The sequence below is a fragment of the Natator depressus genome, chromosome 14, assembly GCF_965152275.1.
Source record: "Natator depressus isolate rNatDep1 chromosome 14, rNatDep2.hap1, whole genome shotgun sequence".
In the NCBI taxonomy this organism is placed as follows: domain Eukaryota; kingdom Metazoa; phylum Chordata; order Testudines; family Cheloniidae; genus Natator; species Natator depressus.
The window spans coordinates 47,725,877-47,742,143 of record NC_134247.1 but is presented as its reverse complement, the minus strand read 5'-3'; the positions used below and the strand labels follow the sequence as shown (position 1 = coordinate 47,742,143).

General features: G+C 62.4%; 1 protein-coding gene across 2 annotated transcripts; it reads right to left on the bottom strand.

The window, feature by feature from the left end:
* Positions 1 to 301: 301 nt before the first annotated feature.
* Positions 302 to 12,493, bottom strand: BRD2 (bromodomain containing 2). Of its 2 annotated transcripts, none has more exons than XM_074970595.1 (12): positions 12,351 to 12,493; positions 8,375 to 8,675; positions 7,116 to 7,253; positions 6,207 to 6,348; positions 5,701 to 5,915; positions 4,983 to 5,354; positions 4,340 to 4,468; positions 3,991 to 4,236; positions 3,354 to 3,580; positions 1,610 to 1,920; positions 1,031 to 1,153; positions 302 to 807 (listed from the first exon to the last, which is right to left on the bottom strand). In XM_074970595.1, exons 1-12 carry the CDS (start codon positions 12,377 to 12,379, stop codon positions 677 to 679), a joined length of 2,364 nt encoding a protein of 787 aa, XP_074826696.1. In that variant the 5' UTR covers positions 12,380 to 12,493; the 3' UTR covers positions 302 to 676. The 2 variants fall into 2 exon arrangements, with proteins under 2 accessions (XP_074826696.1, XP_074826697.1); XM_074970596.1 differs by lacking the exon at positions 12,351 to 12,493 and adding an exon at positions 7,755 to 7,851 and having other exon boundaries at positions 303 to 807; positions 8,375 to 8,516.
* Positions 12,494 to 16,267: the final 3,774 nt, after the last annotated feature.

Here is a 16,267-nt window from a genome sequence, read left to right as displayed (position 1 = left end):
CCCCCCCCGGTAAGGAGCATGCTGCCCGGGCCGTGCCCCCGGCGGACTCTGTACATTGCAGTCCTGGAGCCGGGCAGGCGACACCCACCTCTGCAGGGCCCCGCGGCCCAACCGCTGCTCAAATAAATAAACCCTCCCCAGAGAAGGGGACGATGCCACCGGCGGGACGTGAGATGGGGGGGCCGGCAATGCAGCCCAGAGCACGTGAGGGGCCTGCGGCATCCGTCTGTCCAGCCAGGCCCCCCCCCCCCAACCCCCCACCCCTCCCAAGAGCAAATCCAAACATGGAGGTTTCCAAACCCTTTAAAACCCAAACTCTGCCCTGGGAAAAGCTCCCATGTGTCAGAACCAAACCAAACCAAACGGTAAAACCTGGCCGGGGTCGTGCCGGGGCATGCGCAGGCTGTACCCGGCAGGTGCCTTGGCGCCGACAACCCCCAGGGGCCTCTGAACTGTAAACACTGGGGCAGTGCCCATGTCCGTGCAGGGGGCAGTCACTGGCGCCCCACAGGCAGGGAGTCCTCAGCGCCCTCCCTCACCTCGGGGGTGCTGCCCGCCGGGTGGAGCTGCTCAGTCCGGTTCACATGGGGTCCGGTCCCGCAGAGCCTCTTCTGAACCTGCCCACGCTTCCACCCGGCCGCGATGCCACCCGCCCACTGCCATCGCCGCCACCACTCTAGCCAGAATCCGAGTCGCTGGTGTCCGAGGACGAGGAGCTGGAGCTGGAGCTGCTGGAGTCGGAGCTGGAGCTGCTGGCGCTGAGCCGCGACACGGGCACCTGCTGGGCAGACTCCGGCTTCTCGTTGGCTGCAGGGGAAGGAGGGAGCCGGTCAGCAAACAGAACATGCCCTCCACCAAGAAGCCCTGGCGCTGGGGAGCCAGGCTGGGCTAGCAGGGGCTTCAGGTCGGGAGTGAGGGGCACCGGCAGAGCGCGGGGGAGCCCAGCTACGAAGCCCTGCCTCACGGACGCCAAGGCTGACGCTCCACGGAGGGAAGGCAGGGGCCCTCCCGCCCCCTGCCCAGCACTCACCCTTCTTGGGGGGCTTCTTGGTGGAGTTGAGCTGGCCGCTCACGTCCTGCAGCCGCTTCTCCAGCTCCCGTTTCTTCTCCAACGCCAGCTCCTCCTTCGTCTTCCCCACCGGCTTCTTCATGGCTGCAGCGGGCAGGACAGACATGCTCAGAGGGCTCTCCGCAGTTGGCTGGCCTGTTGAACAGGGCCAGGCTGCCTCCCAGGGTGCCTGCCTGCGCCCGCGCTACTCCCACCCAGCTTGGGGAGCAGACAAGCCCCCTGCTGCACTCAGCTGTTGCAATGATCCCGTCAGGGGACCCCGTGGCTTCAGTCCCACCCCATCTTTGTACTATGTGCGCAGGGTGCAGAGCGCACTGCTCCCCAATTTCTGCAGTAGGTCTCTGGGCACTGCATTAGGTCATGTCTTTTACCCCACAGCCCCGGGCAGCACGGCAGGGCTGTTCTCACACTGGCACCCGGAGGCTCCAGGACTGGCCTGAGATCACAGGAGTCTGTGGCAGGGCCGGGAACTGAACCCAGGGCTCCCACATCCTAGGCCAGAGCCCAGCCCCGGGACCATCCCCCATCCTCCCCACTCACTCTCGCTGTAGGGTTTGCGCGGCTTCTTGCGCAGGCAGGACAGCACATAGCGCTCCAGCTCCCGCAGGGTGGAGGGCTTGAGGGTCTCGAAGTCGATCTCGATCTCCTCGGGGTTGGAGTCGCGCAGCGAGGGCTCCCGCGACTGGATGATGTGCACCACCCGCCCTAGCTTCTCCCCCGGCAGCTTGTTGATGTCCAGGCTGAGCTGGCGCTTCTCGTCATAGGTCATGGGCTTGCTCTCCTCCTCCTCCTCCGAGTCGTAGAGCATGGGGGGTGCCGGCAGCGCCGCCTTCAACACCTTATTGGAATTCCTATGTGGAGAGGGAGGGTGTCACGCACTGCCACCGTGCACCAGAGACCCCGCTCGTCCGTGCCACCGTGCGCCAGAGAGCCAACCCTGCCACCCGCAGAGCCAGAGACCCCATCCTCAGAGCCATGATGCACCACAGCGCCAGCGTGCAATTCCAGATGAATCCAACTGGGAACTGAAAAAGCAGGGCAAAGCTTCTTGCTCTCCAGAGATTGGAAGGGGGTAAGTTAGGTGTGAGCTCTACTGGTTCCAAAGGCTTGAAGGAAACGGTGACCAGAAACAGCCACTTCAATTCACTAACTAGAGATAAGACACTCTTTGTTCACTAATGGCAGGTTTCAGAGTAACAGCCGTGTTAGTCTGTAATCGCAAAAAGAAAAGGAGTACTTGTGGATGCAACCGATGAAGTGAGCTGTAGCTCACGAAAGCTTATGTTCAAATAAATTGGTTAGTTTCTAAGGTGCCACAAGTCCTCCTTTTCTTTTTGTTCACTAAATCAGTTTTAAACACAAAACATTTTGATAAGTTTCCTTTTTCTTTACGTGTCCACCACTGTTAAGGTCATTTCGCCGAATTATCTAAAAACGTGGGACCTTCTTAAATTGCATTCCAACTTCCCTCACAACGGACCATGACAAATTTAACCAATAAATGCATCATTCCCAATTTCCTTGCAGAATAAAACACGTAATATAATGGCTTAAATAAAAGCATACAGTAGGTCTAGTACACGCTCCTGGATAGCAAAAGAACCACCAAGTTTAGCATAAAGGTTACGTTCAGTTGCAAATCAATAAGTTTTAATGGTTTGCAACTAGGGAGAATGACGCTTTGTAGGAAAAGAACTAAATACAATGGCAGAACAAGATTTCAATCCAGATTATCTGCTTGCTGATTGAAATCCATCCACGGTGATGGCCACAGATCCACCTCCTGTGGGTATCACAGAAGCCAACCCACCACCCAAGGGATCTGCTGTGGAACTCATGCGGGGCAGGGAGAAGCTGAGGGGTGAGCAAGACCCTTTGCTCACTCCCTGTCAGACACACCCATCAGGAAGTTGATGCCGCTGAGATGTGACCTGCCTTGGGATTCCCGTAGAAGGGGAGAGGTGCTCACACACCGAGCTCCTCCAGGGGCTCCCAGGAAAACCCTGCAGCCACAGTGCGGGGACCCCAGGAACTGCCCAGTGGGTGTCAGACCCATGCTACCCCCACCCCGGCAAGGGCCACCGGCCTGGGATCTCGGGGAGTCGGCAGCAGGCAGCCATCAGACATGCTTTGGCTTGTTCACACAAGGTCATCGCCACGGTCGATCCGCCGGGGAAAGAGAGTCATCACGCAGCTGCCCTCACCGCTTCCCCGCTGGGTGGAACACGGGCTGCCCTGTCACCCCCGCGTATTCCCACCACCCGCAGGGCCCCACCCTGCTCACTTCGTGATGCTGCTGCTGCTCCCCCCGCTGGTCCCTCCACTGCTGCCCCCGGCCTTTTTGGCCTTCTTCAGCTGGGCCTGGCGTGCCCGCGCCTCCTCATCGCCTCCCCGGCCCTTGTGCTTCTCCGATTTCTTCTTCTTTCTCTTCTCCTTCCTCTCCCGCTTCTTCTTGGGCTTGGAGACCGGGCCCTGCGACAGGGCTGCGAGCTGCTCATGCACTGCCCGCAGCTGGGGGGAGACACACCAGTGAGGGGACCCAGAGACACGAGGGGAACCCTGTGACAGGGCGGCCAGCTACTCATGAATTCTCACCAGCTGCAGCTGGGGACAGATGCCAGGGAGCAGGGGAAGGGAGCTCAGCACTAGCTCAGAGACAGGGCCCCCATGCAAGGGAGCCAGGACACAGCCAGGGAATCCAGGGAAGATAGCGCCCTGGCCAGGAGGGAGATGGAAACGAGAGACAGGAAGGAAGACACAACTAGAGGCAGGAGCATCTAACTGCTAACTATGGGACACGTGGCAGGGAGACAACACCCCACAGAGGAGCCGAGCGCTGAGTGGGGGGACCAAGCCAAGCACTGGTCCCCCAAGACAAGGCGCCACCTCCACGCCCCTACGCTCAGGGTCGACGGCCTCACCTGCTCCTGCAGCTCCGCCAGCCGGTTGGCGCGCTCCTCCTCCGAGTCGGAGCTCTCCTCGCTCTCCGACGAACTCTCGCTGCTGCTCTCCTCCTCGTCCTCATCCTCATCTTCGTCCTCATCCTCGTCGTCGCTGGACGACTCCTCGGAGGAGGATTTCGAGAGGGCCCCAGACAGCGCTGCCGACGGCGGGTTGGTGTCCAGGGGCTCGTCTGGCATCTTGGCGTAGCTGAACTCGAACACGTCCTGTGGGAGGGGGAGGGTTAGCGGGAGCAGTGGGGAAGCAAAGGCGTGCTTAGACATGGGGCAGGGGAGGGGAAACGTCAGCTGGCCCCGCTGCCCCACTCACCTGCAGCTTGCGAGCCATGGCCACGACGTCGTGGTCAGGCGGGTTGTACTTGTAGCAGTTGGAGAACATTAACCGGACGTCGGCAGCAAATTCCTGCGCGTCGTGGTAATCCCGGTTCTCCATCTTCCGCTGCACCACGGGCAGAGAACACAGGGTGAGTGGGGGTGGCTGCACCGGGGAAGGGGCACAGACCCCCCACCCCCAAGGTTCTCCCCAGACTGGGCTGCAGCAAGGGGGCTCATACCAGCCCGTCAGGCAGTTACCACTGGCCAGAGCCTTCCAGGCACTGCTGGGGGCAGGACAGCCCCCACCGCCCCCGAGGAGGGACAGGGTCTCAGGCTGCCACAGGAAGCCTGTGAGCCAGTGACGCCGCCTTCCACAGGGCAGAGATGCAGGGCAACCCCGCAGGCTCCTCAATGGGGAACCTGTCTCCTGTAGACCCGCACCAGGAAGGCCTCAGCTCACGCCTGGGACGGCACAGAGGTTTCTGGGATGCCCCCTTCCCAGGGCCAGGTCACAGGCTGTACTTCAATGATGCCTTGGGACTAAGCTCTCTCCCAATCCCCAGAGGAAGATGCCAGGATACACCCGGAGGTCCCCCAGCACCCCTTTCCCTCCCTTCCTGCAGAGCCCCCAGCTGTACCTTGATGGTGCTGAGGTCCATGGGGCACTTGATGATCTCGTGGTAGTCGTGCAGCCCCAGGGCCGAGGCGTCGACGGGCTTGTAGAACGGCCAGGCGTAGGCAGCGTGCTTCTTGGACACCAGGTCCTTGAGGATGCCGTTGCAGTACTTGAGCTGCTCGGACAGCTTGCCCTTCTTGGAGGTCTGGTGCTGCTGCGAGTCGGGCAGGTCCTTCTTGGGGGGCTTGATGGGGCGCCCGCTCTCCCGCCGGGTGGGGATCTTGGCCGCTTTGGGCTCCAGAAGGGGGGCCGACGGGGATGACTCCCCGCTAGTGGCGATGATGGCTGTGGTGGTGGGGGTGGTGGTGTCCGCTTTTCGCTTCACACCCTTCTTCTGTGGGGCAGGGACAGAGAAAGTGAGCAGTGCGCTGAGCCAGCCCCCCAGTTCCATGCCCATACAGGACCAACGGAAGCCCCAAACCACCCAGCACCCATCCCGTGCGGGCCAACTGCAGAAGCCCCTCCACAGCCAAGTGTTTTCTGACCCCCACAGGGCCAACCGCAGCCCCTTCCCCCAGGTCTGCAAACGCCACCCTCCCTACAGCAGCACAGACTGCAGACAGCTCAACCCAGCCAAACCCCTTTGCCCCACAGGGCTGACCCACCAATCCCCCTGCAAGTCTCACCAGCAGCTCACTCGACCACCCCCCCAGCCCTATGCCAGAGAGGTGGGTGCCTACCTTGGCCACAGGCTGCGTGGGAGCAGGCACGGCCAGCACTGGCTGGCAGGCAGCGGAGTGCAGTGATTTGAGAAGCGGTGCAGAGATCACCGAGGGGTGGGGAATACTGAGCACAGTGGCGGGGATCTCAGCACTTGGGGTGTAGAGCGAGGTGTGAGAGACCGAGGAGACTGCAGGCACTTGGTGAGCTGCAGTAACTGCTCCTGCCAGGAGAGCTGGGGGAATACGCAAGCACCAGTTAGCACCAGCACCTGGACATTTAGTCACCACCACACAAGGACTGGCCCAGTGTCACAGCTGACCACGGAACCCAGGAGTCCTGGCTCCCAGCCCACCCATCTCTAACCATGACATTCCCCCCACATTTCCAGACCACCCCCTTCCAGGGGGACACTCATTCCTCCATGTCTGGGATCTGCTTGCCCCCACACTGGAGCTGCTCCCTACTGCCCCCCACCCCTCTGGAGCCAACTCCGGCTAGTCTCCCCATCACAGAGATCAGGTACCTGCCGCCCGGGAAGCCCCCTTCTTGTGGCTGTTCTTGGCCACGGTGATGACTATCTCCTGCTCCTCCGCGGGCATCTGAGCCACTTTCTGCAGGAAAATCTTCTCCAGGGTCTGGGCCATCAGCACAATGTCATCCGTGGGCTGTAGGCCAACGCAGAGATGAGGGATTAGAGGGAGCAGGGAAGCGGCTGGGGCTCACACTGGCTCCAGGGATAGCTCAAGAAGGAGAGCTGTGACGAAGTGGGACTGTTTTTAATGTTTCCTTTGAATACTGTAGGGGTGCCTCAGTTTCCCCTAGGCATTTCGTAAGTCTCTAGGTGGTGGGATAAGGGGGTGTGAATGTTGCAGAGCACAGGGCCAGGGTACGTAAATGGCTGACACCCTGTTTCGTGGCAACTGATGGCCTGGCCCTTCCCCCCTGCAAGGTGAGAGCTAAAGGGTTGGAGAACAAAGGAATCAGGTGGGGAAAGGGACAAAGCCCAGATGAGGAGGGGGTGGAGGATGAGTCAGTTTCACTGCCCCCGTAAAATGGACCCACTTGAGGGGTCCTGTTCTCTATACCTACAAGCTCTGTGTTAGACCATGTTCCTGTCGTCTAATAAACCTCTGTTTCCCCAGCGGGCTGAGAGTCACGTCTGACTGCGAAGTTGCGGGGCAGGACCCTCTGGCTTCCCCAGGACCCCACTTGGGCAGACTCGCTGTGGGAAGCACACAGAGGGGCAGAGGATGCTGGAGGCTCTGAGGTCAGACCCAGGAAGGTGGAAGCTGGGTGAGCTGTGTTCCCTGCAGACAGGCTGCTCCCAGACAGGAGACTCCCCCAGAGTCCTGACTGGCTTCATAGGGAGCGGTTCCAGAGCATCGCCCGGGGACTCCGTGACAAGAGCACTGCAGGGAGGGCTGGCTCTCACCTTGTTGTAGATATAACAGTTGGTGAACATGGTGTTGAAGTCCTGCATGCACTCCGCCGCCCCCCAATAATAGTTGTTCTCCAGGCGCCGCTTGATGGTCCCCATGTCCATGGGCTGCTTGATGATCTTGTGATAATCCTGCCAGCAGAAGAGCACAAGGGGCCAGGAGGTCAGTCACAAGGCGTGAGCCCTACAACAAGGATCCCAGTCACACCCGCGCCCCAGAGGCAAACGATCAAAGGAGGGGGGTGGCATCTTAGTCCAGAAATACCCAAGAGGAGCTCGCGGACGCAGGAGCTGTGTAATGTCACTCATGCACACAGATCTCATTCCAGTTTCTACACTCAAGTCACCTGGCAAAGGACAGGGGTTGTGTAGCCTCAGGAACACTTCCTAGGGTGCCTGCAGCGTTCCAGCCAATGCTGGATTCAGCCTCGCATACAAAGAACTTCCCATGTGTCTCAGGGACGGGGACCCCTGCGCGGAGATCAGCTCTGCCGGGAGAAGCCTACGCTACTGGGACAGCTGGTGACCATGAATGGCTGTGGTCCCAGTGACCCAACAACCTGGACTATTCCTGTCCCAGGCGGGGTGCGACAGGGGCGGGGAGACTAAAGCTAAGGAAAGAGTGGAATTTACCTCCGGGCTTTAAATCCTTGAGCGCCACAGGTGCACGGGGGGCTGGCGTTTAATATTGGGGTCACGTGATGTCTTCTACAAATTCATGGATGGGAATCTGCAAAACGCATTCAGGGCACAAGAGATTAGGTGGGGAAGTGTCCAGGTTACCTGTAAAGCGGCTGCCTCACCTTATCCACACCTTTGGAGGGAGCAGTAGGGAGGAGCGGCTGTTCTGGGGAAGCTCCCAGGACAAGCCAAGCAGGCCGGATCTACAGGGACCTGGAGACCCTCAGCTCTGGGACAGGATGGAACCAGCTGAGAGAACACCACAGGTCGGGAAGGAGGAGTTGGGGATGGCACAGCCCAGGCACCTGCAGCTGCATCTTTGTGGCACAGATCCCAGGATGGGACAGTGCTGTCCCTGGGACTGTCAGGCTGGGGGCAGGGAATATTTTAAGTTAGGCCACACGGTGAAAAAATATTTGAATGAGGCATCCTCCTAACACCCCTGGAACTGCACACACTCCCCCAGCCAATAAGGATCAACTGGGGACACACACACACACACACACGCGCGCGCGCACCTCCCACCCTCTGGGCCTCAGACACTCCCAGGCCCAGCCCACAGAGCTCATTACCGGCAGGCCCAGCTTGACAGCATCGACGGGCTGGCGGAAGGGCCAGGCGAACTGATGTTTCCACAGGGCCTTCATCACCACCTTATGGAGATACTGCAGCTGGTTGGTGACCCTGCCTGGCTTTTTGGGGTTGGACACCTCCGGTGGTGGAGGGTTCACCTGGGGCAGGTGCAGGGCTGGCACCGATGCCATGGTGGGGCTCTCGAAACCCTCGTAGAGCAGTGACGGCTTGCGGATCCGCTTGCCCGGGGTCGACTCCGTTGCCAGGCCCATGAGCCCAGTACTGCCCTCCCCCAAAATCCTGAAATGGGAGCAAAGATACCATTAAAAGGGCAACTCTAGGACTAAGAAAGAAGCTCATGCCATCTGGCCCTGGGCCACCAGCACAGCAACACTTCGAGGAAAAGGGCCTGCAGACATCACTGGGGCAGGACACCTGTGGTGCAGGGAAAGAACTCTGTGCCTGCTGGCGACAGCTACTCTTGGGTCCGGGAAGGAGCTCTTCTGAAAAGCCTCCCCAAAACCATTCCTGAAGCAAAGCCAAGAGGTGCCTGTGCTACATGCCCCCGCTCCCAGGACACAATTACTGCTGGGAAGATTGCTCTGATTATCTCTAAGCGCCGAAAACATCCATCCAAAACGAAGCGAAACGTGTACAAGGCAATCTGTTTCTCAGGGACTTGAATTCTCAGCCCCACGCGTGCCCAGGGAGAGGCCATAACTCTAGCCAGCTGCTGCTAGCCTAGGGCTGCATTCCCAACTGTTTCTATGGGAGCCCGAACCAAAGGCCTTTCCTAAGGGCCCAGACCCCAAAGATCTTGCTGTCCAACACCAACACCCCACACGACACTAGTGTGTCACCAGTGAGGGACTAGCTACGAATCAATTGCTGCAGGCACCAGAGAGATTCAGGGCTGCAGAGCCAAGGTTCTGGCACACATCCAGGTTCTGTCTGGAAACAAAGGACAGCAGATTAGGTCCATGAAAAGCCTCATCTATTTCTATCCCTTCTGGACAGGACTGCCCCCCAGAAGTCACTGCCCAAGGTCCCAAGAAGAAGATACCGAATGGCACAGGGCAGGGCCCTGCCCCAGGAAATGGAAGGGACAGGAGATGGCGACTCCACTTCCGCAGCATTACGCCCAGAAGTCACACTGCATGAAGGTCTCCTGCTGCTCGGTAATCTAGCATGGAAGGAGCTATAGATTCATTCCTACTTTAAGGCCAGTCTGACCTCCTGCGTATCCCAGGCTGGTATCTTTCAGCCACTTCCCTCTAATGCAATGGGTCGCCAGGGCCAGAGTTAGACTGTCGCTGCCCAGGGCTCAGGCTTCTGCTTCAGCCCTGGGCGAATGAGCTCAGGTTACAGCACCCTGCCCCCCCATGAAGCTCTTGGGCCTTTGGCTTTGACCTCCCCCGGCCGGCTCAGGTCCCCACTCCTGGGGTTATTTAGTAACTTTTGTTGAGAACCGCTGCTCTAATGAACCAAATCACCTGTGCTATACAGAGCTGTGCTGTGCAAACTAGCCAGAGACAGACAATGAATAAACTCAGGGGAACAGCATCCCCAGGGCCAAACTCCAAGGAACCAGACATCCCCACCACTCTCTTTAGAGGCACACACAGCAAGGCAATGGCAGGGGATGGGACTGTGTCACCAGGTTGCTATGGGGCCCTCTAATCACAGCCCTGTAATAACCAGGGGAACGGACCGGCTGTTACAATCGCACTTAACAAGGAATGAGGTGGGGGTCCCCTGGCTCCACAGTTTGGGGAACCTGGGTTTCCTATCCCTGGCAACCAGCCAGAAATCAGGGAGTAATCTTGGGATACTGAGATTCCCCCCCCCACACCCCCCCTCCAGCCAGGGCCTTTGGACAGGCTGACCAAAGGTGGAGGGCTGGCCCCTGTGAGTCAGGAGTGGGTGACCCTGGCAGAACCACAGCAGCCCCAGGGGCCTGCATGCTGTCACCCATAACACTTGGGAGACTCCTAGCAAAATCACCACTTCATCCCTCCCTGAGCAACTACCATTCAACTCCAAGGCAAGCGGTCTTTGCCAGGGAACTAGTTCTGACCGTTGCTGCCTTCCCTGGGGGTCCAGATGCCAGGGGGGGGTCTCCCTGTCAGAATGCCCGGAGCTGACAGGTCAGGGTCATGGAACTGTCAGCACAGCAGCGTCCCTCATGGGCAGGAGGCCATGTGTGGAGGGATTCCCCAGGCTCCAATGCCAAGGATAAAAGGACAGGAATCACAGTGCCTCGGATGAGCCAGGAGCCTAATTCCCAGGATGACAGGGCGGGGGTCACTCTCCCTTTCCCACCCAGGGGACAAGTGTGGCAGACAGAGGGGTCAATCTGTTCCAGTGCTGCACCCCCCTCCCAGCACTGTGGCCGACACACCATCCCACCCCACACCCTCTGCCTGGAAAGGCCCAGAAGCGAGATGTGCCCATCCTTTGCTCAGCAATGGTAGAGGGAGTCACTGGAGTGGAGGCAAAAGCCGCATAGTAGACCTAGTCCACACCTGAGAAGCTTATTTTCTCTCAGGGGATTTAAGTCACCCCCACAAGGCTGCATGTGCTTCTGTTTGGGTTGGGTTCAGTGTCAGGTCCAGCCCAGGTGGTCCCCTTGGGAAGTCTGGAGACAGGCTGAGGTCATAAGCAATCCCAAAGGGTTGACCTCACACCTGTCCCCTCTCAGGCACTCGAGATAACAAGGGAGCTGGAAGCAGGGATCATGGAGTAGAATTCTCTCTGTTGTACAAATCAGGTACATTCCTAATGACCCTTCTTGCCTTAACATGAACTCTTTCTACCCCCAGGGACTAGGGGCAACCTCCCTTCTCTCCCAGAGGAGCAAGGCTAGTGAACAGTGATGGGAGCAGGCCAGGGGAAGCTGGCAAACTGGCCACGCACACAGGGCTGACACAAGCATGACTGCACAGAAAACTCACCCCTCCCAATACGCTCCCCAACCCAAGCCCGAGACAAGCCCCAGACCCCATTCCAATGGCCCTGCTGCAAGGCACAACTGCAGTGACAGCACAGCCCCCCCTCTGGGCAGGCCCCCATCAAACACCCCAGCCACTGACGCCAAGAAATAGCGGTGCAATGAAAGCTGTGGCAGGGCTCAGAGCACCCATGCACGTAACGCCCAAAGGTGGCAGGTGCAGACCCAGTATCCTCCCACAAAAGAGCAGGACAGAAATTGATTCTGTGTAAATAAACCCAAACCATCCAATGCACAAATTCCCTACATAATACAGGAAGCCCAGAGGCAGAGCTCCCCCATTTAATGCATTATTTAAAAAAAACAAAAACCACTCCACACACACACTGGCAGCATCTGGCGCTCCCAATTAACACAATGAAGCAAACAGTTACTACACAACTAAATCGTACGTCCACATGCAGAGGCATTAGCCGGCAAAGCACACACTTGTAAGTAGGAGCTGGCACCCCCAATTAACTGTGCATTGCAGAAACACAGGCTGCCAGGCGCCTTGCTACCAGAAAACGAATCAATGAAAAACCCTACCCCTGCATAAATAGAAGGGCCCCAATTTGCTTCGCTCTCCCCCATGTAACACAGCAATAGTCACCCAGGACAGCGCTTAGAAGGAAGGCTGAATACCGACTTTCCCCAGGACATGCCAGGAGGACACTGAACGCAAGTGCACCCCAGGGCAAACCGGCCCCAGGCCCAGTCGCCCCACTTCCCCCAGGAAGGGACAGGGACGCGTACACAAACCCAAGCCATCTAACACATGACAAGGGGTCACCGAATTCCCACCATTTCCCCGCAGTGAAGCCAGCGATGCAGAACATACATGGGGCCTGCTGGGTGCATACAAGGTACCCCAATGAAAACCGGGGGCAGAGCCCACTGCCGCCACCCCCTGGGCACACAACACCCCAACAAATGCGAACCGGGGGAGAGCGCAGGCTCCCCCAGGGAGAGCCCGAGGTACCTACTTGTTGTGGGGATTCACATTCTGCAACATGCCTGCAGCTGCTGCTCTCCAGGGTCTCTCTCCCAAGAGTCCACCTCCTCCTCCTCCTCCAGGCTCTGTGTCCTCGGATGACCCCCCCACTTTGCCAGGATGCGGGGGGGGGGGCGCGGGGAAGAGGAATCTTAGAGACACATGCTGCTCCGGCACCTCTGGGAGCAGGGGCGCCCGCGGCCCAGCATCACAGGCGGGGGGCGGGCGGGCGGCTCCCCCCCGCAGGCCCGTCACACAAGGGGGAAGGCGCCAGGGGAGGGGGATCAGCCTGGCACCCCCTCCCCTCCCCGCCGGGGGATCCCACCCAGACGCAGCGGCTCAGGCGAGCAGCAGCCGGGGTGCCGGGCCCATGCGCAGCAGCGGGGCCGACGCTCTCCAGCTAGGCTAGCGGCGGCACCAGCCAGGGGCGGGGGCAACAATCCAAGGCAGCGGGGGCCCCAGCACCATCCACCGGAGTTTACATGAATGGGAGCAAAGAAAATGGCGGCGGCGGCAGCTGAAGGGAGGGGGGATGCAGAGTGGGGGCCCCCTCTTCGGAGCCCCCGACGGGCTCCAAATCCTGCCGGGATCCGGTCAATATAGGGCTCGCTGGGTCCCTCGGCGCCTGCTCTGCCCGTAGAGGCCGGTCCCCAGAAGGATGGTCCCCGTCAGGGAGGCGGATGGCACTGGATTGCACTGGGATCACTGGCCCGGCTCCATCTTGGCTGCCAGGGGCATGGGGGCGTTCTGCGAGGGCCCTCGAGGCCGCAGGCAGGGGTCTCTACGGAAGCCGGGGAGGTCCTGCGAGCCCGTCGGTAGTGTGGAGGCGGGGGCTGGGGGCCGCCCGGCGGAGGATGGATCCGGATTGAGTCCGCCCCCTTCACGGACCAGGCCTCGACCAGCTCCTTCCTCCGCTTCAGCGAAATGGCGCCTCTCGGCCTGCCCCCGGTCGGCCTTATATAGACAGCGGCTCGCCTCTGATTGGGCGTCGGCAGCTGTGACATCACCCCACCGACCGGGCTCGCCCCTTCGCCGGCTCATTGGGCGGATGCTTGCAAGGCGCCGCGTTCCGATGGGCCTCCATAACCATCAGTCACATACCCGCTCTTCCCCGCCCCCACGTAAGGCGCTCGAGCCGCCGGCCTAGGCGGCGCGCGCAGCCATTGGCCAGCGCTGCCATTCGTTGCTGGCTCACTGGCTGCTGAGTCACGTGGGGGCGGGGCGGCCGTTGGAACTGGCAGTTGGATGTTGTTGTTCTGCTCCCCGCGAAGGAGGGGGAGGGAAGCGCCATTTTGAGCTGCAGCAGGGAACCGGGCGGACAATAAAGCCGCGGCTCCGTTCAAGCGGCCCCCGCGCCGCCCCACATACACCGCGACCCCCAAAGCTCAGCCCACCGCTCCAAAAACCCGGTCACAGGCGTGCCCCGAAGGCACACCGCCCACAGCCGGGGCGCCCCCCGGCGCAGGCACGGACACCCCCATCGCCCCACACCCCAAAAGACGGAGAGCCCCAATGAAAGGCGCCCACAAGCCTGCCCCAAGCTGGGGCCCCCCCATCCAACCTGGCACTTGGGCCGGCTCCTGGCGCTCCCGCCAGCCTCCGCTCCGAGGCGAACAGCAGCGCCCCCCACAGGCAGCTGGTGCCCCCCCAACACGGGGTACCCGAAATCCGGCCAGAGCCGCATCCCCCCGCCCCCCCCGCTACCCTCCCACACCAGCCTCTCTGCAGCCCCCCCCTCAGAACAGCTGTCAACCGCACCGTCCCCCCCAAACCCACACAGACGTCACCAAACAGTCTGTCCCCAACCCCAGCAAAGCCCTGGGGCGCCCGCCCGGCACTGCCGCCAGCAGCCCCCGAGCAGACACCCCCGCTCCCGCAGAGCCCCGCGGGGATTGCTGTCTGCGAGCCCCCCGCCCCCCAGTGACCTCCACCGTGTGCTCCGGCACCCTCGGGCCGCGGGGCCAGCCCGTCTTAGGGACCCAGAGCCCCCTTCGGGAGCAGGCCCGGCCCCCCAGGGTTAAAGGCCCCCACAGGGGGCAGATGTGGGGTTTCCAGACCCCCCCCCCAAGGGACTAGCAAAGGAGAGCGATCAGGGCTGCTCCCAAAGCGCCCGGGCAGGCCCGGAAGGAAGGGGTCCGGCCTAGGAACTCGTTCCCCCGGCCTCTCCCCGCCGCCGTCAGGCGGCCTCCACGGACAGGCAGCCGCCATCTTGGCAGCCCCCCCTCCAACGCAGGCAGCAAGTCTCCTCCCGAAGGCGCTCCGGGGGGCGGGGAAAGGGCAACGGTTACGGGGTAACCTGAGGGGGCGTCCGGTGCTTTTCACCCCCCGTTTCCCGCGGGCCCCCTCCCTCTCCTCCGCCCGTCGGCGCCCGCCCCTGCGTGTCCTTGCACAGGTCGCCCCCCCCCCATGCAGGGGGGGGACCCCCGCTCGCGCCGCGGCGCAGGGCTGACCCCCAGAGGGGAGGGGGCGGCGCGGGGACCAGCGGTCCCAGACCAGGGGCTCGTGCCCCACACCGCGGGGAGGTGGCCCCCCCTTCCGCTCTGTCCGCGGCCGCCATTTTACACGGAAAGGCCTAGCCGGGCTGGCGCAGGGCCCGGCCCGGTGCCCGCGTCGCCCCCCCGCAGCCTGGGGCGCTGCCCTGCGGGGCGGGGACACGGGGCCGGCAGCGAGGCCGGAGTCACGCCGGCCGCCGGAGTCACCGGTCTTTGTGCGCGGCGGCCCCCGGGCAGGGCCCGCGCCATGACACAGCGCTGCGGCGGCGGGCCTGCGCCCCGGGAAACGCGCCGCCTCGCTGCAGGGACGGCGCGGGTCGGGTCGCGAGCCGAGGGGCTGGGGTGCGTCACCCCGCCACGCACCCGCCACGCCCCTCCCCCGCTGCGGGCGGCCGGGGGCCCGGCGGAGCCGAACGCGCCCCCCGCTGGTTCGCCCGGCCCCGCTCCGCGCGGACACGGGCTTCGAATGCGAGCTCGCCGCGCGCCCCTCTGCCAGGCCAGGCCAGCCCCAGGCCCCGGCCCCGGCCAGCCCCCGCCCCAGCACTGCCCCACCCGGGGAACCGGATCCCCGCCGAGAGCGCCCCCCCACGGCCCCGCCGCAGGCCCCGGGACACGGCCGCACCCCGTGCGCCTTCCCCACCAGGCCTCCCCTGCTCCGCGTGACCCCCGCGCCGGGCCCCGCCGCCCCTGCCCCAGGGCGATCCCGGCTCCCGCAGCCCCCCGTGCCCGGCCTGCCCCCGGCTCCCACTGCCCCCTTCCCCGCAGGGACCCCGCGCCAGGGATCTCCCCCCACCCCCGAGCCCTGACTGGCCCCTCCCCAAGCTCCCTCTGCCCCTTCCCCCAGGGATCCCTCACCCCCCCCCGTCTGGCCCCACCCCAGGCTCTCACTGCCCCCTTCCCCCCAGGGATCCCTCACCCCACCCTGTCTGGCCCCACCCGAGGCTCTCACTGCCCCCTTCCCCCCCAGGGATCCCTCACCCCCACCCGTCTGGCCCCACCCCAGGCTCTCACTGCCCCCTTCCCCCCCAGGGATCCCTCACCCCCACCCGTCTGGCCCCACCCCAGGCTCTCACTGCCCCCTTCCCCCCAGGGATCCCTCACCCCCCCCGACTGACCCCACCCGAGGCTCTCACTGCCCCCTTCCCCCCAGGGATCCCTCACCCCCCCCGACTGGCCCCACCCCAGGCTCTCACTGCCCCCTTCCCCCCAGGGATCCCTCACCCCCCCCGACTGACCCCACCCCAGGCTCTCACTGCCCCCTTCCCCCCAGGGATCCCTCACCCCCCCCCGACTGGCCCCACCCCAGGCTCTCACTGCCCCCTTCCCCCCAGGGATCCCTCACCCCCCCCCGACTGACCCCACCCCAGGCTCTCACTGCCCCCTTCCCCCCAGGGATCCCTCACCCCCCCCGACTGAC

Excerpts from the sequence above, each read along its gene's own strand:
- BRD2 (XM_074970595.1), bottom strand. The coding sequence starts at position 12,379 with ATGTTGCAGAATGTGAATCCCCACAACAA. Across the intron at positions 7,254-8,374 it reads CTGTCAAGCTGGGCCTGCCG|GATTATCACAAGATCATCAA; the intron begins GTAATGAGCTCT and ends TTCTGCTGGCAG. Across the intron at positions 4,469-4,982 it reads TGGACCTCAGCACCATCAAG|CGGAAGATGGAGAACCGGGA; the intron begins GTACAGCTGGGG and ends CCCGTGGTGCAG.